An 8,959-nucleotide genomic window follows, 5' to 3' on the forward strand; every position below is an offset into this window, starting at 1 on the left:
ATCTACATCAGAATTGCTTTGATTTTTGTAAATTATACATATTTTTAAAACTAATCTTAATATTCAATAATTTTGAGGTCTGAAGAGTATTTTGGGATCCATATGACAAGACATTCCATTGTTTTTGTTAAATTTTTGGAGATTTCCTTAACTATTTTTGGACAGTTATCTTGTAAAACATTAATAGATTAAACATCAAAGAAATATTTGATAGCTTAAGACCATACTTATCGTTTAGGTACCATACATTATGTTCATCTATTTATATTACAATAAACAATTGGTATTGATATTTCGCTGACAGCAGAACCTGTAAGGATATTGAATGGTTTTAATTGGTGCACCTGTCTTTTGAATATTAATAAAGTTAATTTAATTTATGTTTGTGGATCTGCGTCTATTTTCTATATTTCTTCAAAGATGCCAATTTCTATATGTATATAGGTTTGTTGTTATTGTTGTTGTTGTTTTAAAATAATGTATTGATTTTCTAACTTGTTCTATAAATGTTTTGAACATATTTCGGTAATGCTAAAATTAGTATTTTTAGTTTGATGTGCTATATTTTACATTATTAAAATTATTTGTGTGTGTGTGTTTGTTGTGTGTTGAAAAAAATAAAAATAAAAATAAAAATAAAAATAAAAATAAAAATAAAAATAAAAATAAAAAAATTTTTATAAAATTATTTGAATTTTAAAAATAAATATGGCGGTAATGTGTGTTTTAAAAAATCCAATAAAAAGATGCCTCATAATTTTACAACACATTTTTACATTGATGTATTTTTATTTTTTTCTCAATAGTTTGAATAAATTTTAGTATAAAATAAAAAAAATTAATCATAATAAATATATGAGTAAATAAATAGTAAACAAATAATAATAAATAATTTATCTATATCAAAGTATACCTAATCAATGGCCCGTAAGGGAGCAGGGGTGTGACATTCATATAATGTTTGGCATCGTGGTAATCCCCCGTTTTTTTAAACCATATTTCCTTAATATAATGGGTATATGTCCAGAGGGCTATATCAAATCATTTATTATTGAATGTGGACCTCTTTTAAAAAACTGACAGGTGAATGATATAGATATTTATTATAATTATTATTTTGAATTATTTATTTATTTATTCATAATAAAACAAAAAAAAATACTAATTATAAAATAAAAAAAAAATTATAGGTAATCAATATTTGCAAAGATTATTATGTAATTAGATTCAAGAAAAAGATCAAAGGGTTCAATTATAGATTTAAAAAGGTAAAAATAGTTATTAATAACCACTTTAAATAATTAAAATCAGTATTATTTAAATAATATTTGAATAGTAAAAATAAAATACAACCAACACATATGCATATAATCTAATTCCAATTTATTTTTATAGAAATTCAAAAAGAAGGAGATAAATGTAAATAATTTATACATTTATTTACTTCTTTTTGAAAAAAGATGCTAACCAATTACTAGAGTACCAGAAATCGAAAAAAGATGTAGAATGGGAGCTATGAATGGAGAAAGATCCTACAAAACTGAAAGTAAGTGTTTAAATCATTTTATATGAACATTTTTTGATTACTAATTCTTTTAAATATAAATCTAAAATTTTACAATTTGTCTTCACATATATTACCAATTATGCAATGTAAGTAAAATTAAATTAAAAAAAATAAAATAAAATAAAATAAAAAAATCAAAGTATTTAATAACACTTTTATTTATTTATAGGGAAGAAGAAAATTTCTAGATTTAAAAATTTTAGACATTATGTATACCCCCAATTTTTAGTCAAAACATTACGGCCACTTTAAATTTTTAAAATAATATTTATTTTTTTAAAATCAAATAATTTTATTTTTTTTATTTTTTTTTATTTTTTTTTTAATTTTTTTTTAAATTTTTTTTTTAAAATTTTTTTTTTTTATTTTATTTTTTTCGATCACAACAAACAAACACACACATAAATAATTTCAATAATGTAAACTATAGCACATCCAATCAATAATAATAATAATAGTTTTAATAGTACTGAAAATATGTTTAAAACCTTTCGAGAATAAGTAAGTAAATCAATATATTATTTTAAAACAACAACAACATTAAACCCATATACACATATAGAAAATAGCATCGTTGAAGAAATATAGAAAATAGAAACAGAATTACTAACATAAATTAAATTAACTTTTATTAATATTCAAAAGGAAGATTAAATAAAACCATTCAATACACTTACAGGATCAGCTGTCGTCGATATTATGAATGAAAGGATTTTATATAAAGATTTAGCATATGTTTATCAAATGCACAGCGAACCTATTAAAAGAGATTTTATACTATTTACAAATAATAATAAATACCAATCCATCCACGAACTATTGCACCAATAATAATAATAATAATAATAATAATAATCTCAACATTTATAGCAATAACTATCATAAAAAATCACAAAGTCGCAGAAACTCAAATTCTTTCAAAGTCTTTCAATCTCGGGCAACTATTTATATAAATCTTAATACATTTGCTTTACAGTGATAGAATAAATTCTATAAAGTAACTCCAACTTTCGCTTGCCATTCTTTAACAATTGGTTTAACAGAAAAGTTTAATTCAGCTTAATTCACAAGTGCCTAGATCTTATTTTAAAAAAGACAATACAAATGATCCACAACTTATTGGTATTGCTTTATTCTCATATAGATTGCTACTTATGCTGATAATTTATCAATTAATCAAAATATGCAGGATATAGAATAAATCAAGCTAACCACCACAATTTAATAATGATGACGCGTTTTAATAGCTATTAGAGTTTGGCCTGCCCGGAATCTTTTCAGTATTAGGTTATGAACCATCATCAAAACAGGATTTTAGCAATCAAATAATTCAAAAAACAATCAAGTTTGGTAATGTTTCTGAATTAATCGACAATCCAAATAATTTAAGTAACCTAATCCAGAAGCAACCCATCAAATGGTAATCAAAGATTTTTTACACCATATGCAACAAGCCAATCGTTTACATGAACTTTGTAATCAAGAGGGTGATTATTTAGAAAAGGATATTTTCGCCGCTGTCAATTCAGTTTCAGGTTCATTAAAAGATTTATTCCATGACTCTAAAGGTTCCTCAAGATTAATTGTAGTCCGGAATTACAAAGTAAATTTATGGATGCAACTAGAAAAATTGGTGCACTCGCTCAAAATCTATTTGAAAGTGTACGTCTTCAAGGTGGTCAATGTCAAGATGATGATGATCGTAAGAGATTGGGAAATAATTTAGCTTCATTTAGAGGTGGTGTCAATGCATTGGATGCATTAGCTCAACAAGACGATGCTGGTCGGAAAAAGAAAAGAAATATTTAGAGAGTGGTTTCGACCTCGGTGATAATGCCGAAAGAGAATTATTAGCTGCTGCTAAAACCATTGAAGATACTGCCAATTCTTTATTGGCTGCAAAGTCAAAGATAGAACCAAAGAAAGAAGGAGATGCTCCTGATGTCGTTGAAGCTATTCTGGAAGCCGCTATGGTAATTACTAGTGCTTCATCAACTTTGGTCGGTGCTGCGACATTGGCTCAAAGAGAACGTGTCGAAAAAGGTAGAACTAGTAATGGTGGTCCAATGTATAGAAAATATCCAACTTGGGCTGAAGGTGTAATCTCTGCTGCTACCTCTCAACTTTTTTCCGCTTCTAAATCTTATATTAATAGTCAATCACAACATAAACTTACAAATTCTACAAACTTATTAGTTACCGCTGCAAAGGTTGCTTCAAAAGAAGAAATTGATTTCGATGAATTATCTGCAACAGGTTTAAAGTTAAATAAATGGAACAATAAATGGCAATTCTTAGATTATAAAAAGAATTAGAAGAAACTAGAAAAGGTTTAGCTGTTTTAAGAAAAAATGTTTCCACTAATCAAAATTAAAATCACTACATTTTAGAAGAATTAAAATCAAATAGTAATAAATCGATTTTATTTGCAAATCTTTGAACATAGATGATACCAAAAGGAATTCATTTCGAATCTTGCTCAATTAATAATTTAGAATGGAAGGTTAAAGATGATACAATTTTCAAAATTTTACCACATGAAAAGGTCGCCCAACAAAAGATATCAAGTGACATATGTTCATCTCGCGAATTTTTGGCTCTAAAAGAAGGCTCAACTGTTATTTCAATATAATGGAATGAGAGGAAATTGGTATTTTTGCTTCTCCACCAGCTGATCAAATAGAAGTTTATTAAGTTTAGGTTCATCGGCCGAGGTTTCTTTCTGTGGTGGTAAAGTTGCATCAAGTGTAGTGCTTAAGAATCTTTTACACCAGGTAGTGAATTATTTGTTTATCAAGGTAGATATATCGAATATGTTCCATCAAGCTATGCATAATCTTTGGACAAAGTAGTAGAGTCTATTATATTGGGAAGTAGAATTTTGTTTAGTTTTTGATAAAGTTGTATCAAGTGATATATATTCCGAAATCATCAAATAATTTGGGACCTGTTTCGTCAAGTTGTGCAAAAAGATCCAATCGCAATTAGACCAACCAATATTTTTATAAACAAAAAAAATTAATTAGAAAATAAATTTAAAACAGTTATAATAAAAAAAATAAAAATTATTAGATAATTAGAAATTTTTTATTTAATAATAAGAAAGGTGATTTAACAATCACTAATAAATGATGTTTTAATTAATAATAAAAAAAATAATAAATTTATAAAAAAAGACCATTTATATGAAAAAATTTATTTATATAATTATATAATATTCAATATTTGAATACTTGAGACATTTCTTTATTACTTCATAGGTAATCTTTGGGTAGTCTGCTCTGTTTGAATTAAACCTATCTAATGCCTCTTGAATATTACCGATATTTAATGTTTTTGAATGTAGTAGTACAGTTAGTTGCATAAATTTTGCAACAAGCATTTTGATTTTAGAAATTGTTAAATATCTATGAAGAATTTTTAAATTAAAAAATATTGTTTGTTTTAAATAAAATTATAAGTGTCGGTTATTTAAAATTCTTGTTTGCCATTTTTTTAAATTTTATTTTTTTTTATTTTTTTTATTTTTTTTTTTTATTGTCATTATTTGTTTGATGCAAAATTTTTGATAAATAACTTTGAGTGTATGTATATTTTTAACAAAAATTTATATTTTTATTTTTTCATATATTTACAAACATAGTTTAAAAGATAATTAAATTTTAAATTAAAATGGCCCTTTAATTAGAAAAAAGAGAGTTATTTTTAGAAAATTTTCTCAAAGGAAAAAGTGATCAAGAAATCGCAAATATTTTTTGGTGTAAATAGGTCAACCATTTACCGAATTCGAAAACAATATCAAAAAACAAACTCAATTAATCCAAAACCAATTCCAGGAGTTCCAAGAAAGTATACTTTTGAAACAAAAAAATTTTGCAAAAAATTCACACTGAATGGTCAATCAAATAATGCATTAGTTTACCTAAGCTTGTCCAAAGATCATTGGGTATAAAACTTTCAACTTCAACAATTAGAAGAATTCTAAAGAGACAAAACATTTTTTATAGTTATTTGTAATGCAAGCATTATTTTACAAAAGAAACTGAGATGCAAAGGTATACTTAGGTAAAAAAAATTAAAAATTATACCACAGAAAATTGGAAACAGGTGATTTTAGCAGATGAAACCAAAATTGTAAGATTTTCTTAAAAAAAGAGGCATAAAAGATGGATTCAGGGCAGTATATGAAAGAAGAAAATATTTTAAAAAGAAAAAGACCATCTGTAATTTCAAAATTTTTTTGGGGTTGCATTACTTTGCATGAGTTTGGTTGTGGAGCCTATATTAATGGTAACATGGATGGCGATACCTACATAAATGTAATGGGAGATGAATATATGGAAACATTAAAAGACTATGAAATTGATTTTTTTAAAGTCACTCTTTTTCAAGATAACTGCTCTGTCCATAAGTCAGCTGCTGTTAAAAAATAATATGAAGAAAATAACATTAGAGTACAATTTATTCCACCCTCTTCACCAGATTTAAATATAATATAAAACCTATGGTCAATCTTAAAAAAACGTTTAGTTCAACGTTGCATCGCCAAACCTCATGAACCTTTTGATAAATCAATTTATCTTATTTGGTTTAATATTGAACAATCATTTTTAAAAATTAAATGAATCAATTTCAACCAGAATAAATAAAATAATTCAAAATAGAGGTGAATTCACTAAATATTAATAAATTATAATAACTACAAATTTTTTTATAAAAAAATTTCAAAAAAACCTTTACTCAAAATCTTTATTCTAAAATTTTGCAACATAGAAATAATAATAATAAAAAAAAAAAATATAAAAAAAATAATATATTTTTTTTCTTACAACCTTTAAAATATATTTTATTTAAGTATAGATTAAATGATTTTTATTTATGTTACTCCGAAAATCCAAAATTTAAACCATAAAGTTTTATTATATAAATTGCAAAAATAATATGTGTGTTGCAAAATTTATGCAACTAACTGTATATAAATTGGTGATGATTTTAATTCCTCTTTAATTAAATTTCTATATGATGATGGTGGTGGAAGTGTTATATTACCATTATTAATTAAAAGCTATTACTGTTTTTATTGTTACTACCGCTACTCCAATTAATATCATTACTATTACAACTGCCTACTACAACTTGCGCTTCGGGCTAAACTGGTACTATTATTATTTAGATTGCTATATTCACTAATACTATTTAAATTATTGTTACAATAACTATTTTTTAAAATGTATGTTGTAGGTTCTGGTGTAGTTGTTTTATTATTGTTTCTATAACTATTTTTTAAACTGAATGCTAATGCTTCTGTTGTATAATTATTACTATTGTTTAAACTGAATGATGATGATGAAGCTGCTGTTGTGTTATTATTGTTATTGTTATTATTGACATTAATATTATAAGATGATTATGATGATGAATCTGCTGTTGTGTTGTTATTGTTATTGTTATTGTTATTATTGATATTGATATTATATGGTTCTATGATATTTACTCGATATTTTAATAGTAATTCTAATGATTTAATTGATGATATTGAAAAACTTTTTTTATTAATTGTGTAGTTTGGTAAAAATGTTGGTACATTTAATGATATGAAATGATAGGAAATACTCCAATGCTTCTGTATTATCTAAATAGTATGCACATTCTACTAAATCAAACATGTGTATATGTTCTTTTTTCTTTTCTGTATACTAAAATATTTAAATTTAAATCTCTAAAAAAAGCTTTATATCTCTAGATTTTATTTATAAAATATATTCATCTGCCTGTATTATAATTAATAATTTAAAGTGTTATTACATATGTTTACTTTATAACAATAATCAATTAGTCTAAATGTTATTACCACTTACTTTTAATTTAATTTCTAATAAATTCCATAATTTTCTTATTTCTAATAAATTTTTTTCTTTTGACCATAAAGCCCAATGATCTTATATGTTTAAATTTAGTTATTAAAGTAGAATTGTTTTATTGTGGTTGCAGCTGCGGTTGGAAATGTTGGATGGATTTATTGTAATGTTTCTTTCTGCAATAAATTTAAATTCAAACTGTTTTGAAGTTGCATTACAATGCATGGAAAATTCTCTAGAATAATAAACATTTTATTTGATTCTCTATTATTTGATACTTTTAAATCATTATGATAGAATCTTATATTCTTTAAACCTGTTTCATAGTTAAAAATTGAATTAATAATCGAATCGAATCGAATCACTTTATATATTTGTATTTATATATAATAGTAGTACATACTTGATGATTGAATAGATTCCAATTTTTCCACAGTATCTAACATGATTTAATTTATTATTATTATTATAATAGTACCCACAATAAATGATGATAAATTTAAAAAAAAAATAAAAAAAATAAAAAAAATTCTAAATTAATTTTTTTAATTTTTTTTTTTCCAAAAATAATAAATTATAATATCTTCAACACCTTAACATTACTTTATTATAAGTTTCATTTTTTTTATTTTTTTTCTTTTAATTACATTTATTTATTTTTTTTTTTTTTAATCTTTTCATATATTAATTTGTTTTATTTTTCATTTTGTTTTTTTTTGTAATTATATTTTTGTTTGAATCAATAAATAAAACATTGAGAACATTATCAGAATAATTATTTTTATACACTTTTTATTATAAAAGAAATATTTCATTCATTTATTAAATTAAAACTAAAATTAGAGAAAAACTTTTAACGGAAATAAAACATTGAATATTTATTATATACAAAGTATACAGTTTATTGTAAAAAAAAAATATTAAAAATGAAAAATAATACTGTAAAATAAAAATTAAAAAAAAAATAAATATATAAAATGAAAAAGAAGTTTAATAATAAAGTAATTGTTAAATCACTTTTCTTATTAAAAAAATGTCTAATTATCTATTTATTTTTATTTTTTTATTATAATTGTTTTAAATTTATATTATAATTAATTAATTTGGTTTATAGAAATATTGATTGGTTCTAATTGCGATTGGATCTTTTTCGTTGTTGTATTGATGGTGAATGAACATTAAAGTTTAGTGGACTTCCAGAGGTGGCGAGTTTTGATATTGCCTAATTTGGTCTAAAATTACGAAAGCTTCAGTGTTTTTTACCTTCTCTTCATAATATTATTTTATTTCTATCATAGCTGCTTGGCCAGAGCGAACTAATGATATTCATAAAATCATTGATTAGATTGAAGTTAACTTATAGTGTTGACTTGATATAAATATTTGATGACAGGCTTTTCATAACGATTATTGCACAAATTGGAGAAGTAGGTCCCAAATTATTTGATGAGTTCGGAATACCACTTGATGCCAATTTATCAAAAACAGAGGTTGATGAAGCATTATTCCACACTATCGGATACAATAGACTCTA

The 8,959-nt window shown here is 23.8% G+C and overlaps 4 protein-coding genes across 4 annotated transcripts; 2 read left to right on the plus strand and 2 right to left on the minus strand.

Annotated features, from left to right (window-relative positions):
- Nucleotides 1-2,984: 2,984 nt before the first annotated feature.
- Nucleotides 2,985-3,882, plus strand: DICPUDRAFT_85023 (uncharacterized protein; the record flags this gene model as incomplete). Its single annotated transcript, XM_003294505.1, has 2 exons — nucleotides 2,985-3,170; nucleotides 3,304-3,882. 2 exons carry the CDS (start codon nucleotides 2,985-2,987, stop codon nucleotides 3,880-3,882), a joined length of 765 nt encoding a protein of 254 aa, XP_003294553.1.
- A 1,851-nt stretch (nucleotides 3,883-5,733) lies between these two features.
- DICPUDRAFT_159572 (uncharacterized protein) lies at nucleotides 5,734-6,000 on the plus strand (the record flags this gene model as incomplete). Its single annotated transcript, XM_003294506.1, has 1 exon — nucleotides 5,734-6,000. The coding sequence occupies one exon, from the start codon at nucleotides 5,734-5,736 to the stop codon at nucleotides 5,998-6,000; it is 267 nt and encodes an 88-aa protein (XP_003294554.1).
- Nucleotides 6,001-6,683: 683 nt separating this feature from the next.
- On the minus strand, nucleotides 6,684-7,871 carry DICPUDRAFT_85024 (uncharacterized protein; the record flags this gene model as incomplete). The annotated part of the gene is made up of 5 exons (XM_003294507.1): nucleotides 6,684-6,922; nucleotides 7,152-7,263; nucleotides 7,426-7,505; nucleotides 7,625-7,789; nucleotides 7,829-7,871. 5 exons carry the CDS (start codon nucleotides 7,869-7,871, stop codon nucleotides 6,684-6,686), a joined length of 639 nt encoding a protein of 212 aa, XP_003294555.1.
- A 911-nt stretch (nucleotides 7,872-8,782) lies between these two features.
- Nucleotides 8,783-8,956, minus strand: DICPUDRAFT_159574 (uncharacterized protein; the record flags this gene model as incomplete). Its single annotated transcript, XM_003294508.1, has 1 exon — nucleotides 8,783-8,956. A coding segment is annotated over one exon (174 nt), but the record flags the coding sequence as incomplete, so codon positions are not given.
- Nucleotides 8,957-8,959: the final 3 nt, after the last annotated feature.

Source organism: Dictyostelium purpureum (genome assembly GCF_000190715.1).
Source record: "Dictyostelium purpureum unplaced genomic scaffold DICPUscaffold_581, whole genome shotgun sequence".
Classification (NCBI taxonomy): Eukaryota; Evosea; class Eumycetozoa; order Dictyosteliales; family Dictyosteliaceae; genus Dictyostelium; species Dictyostelium purpureum.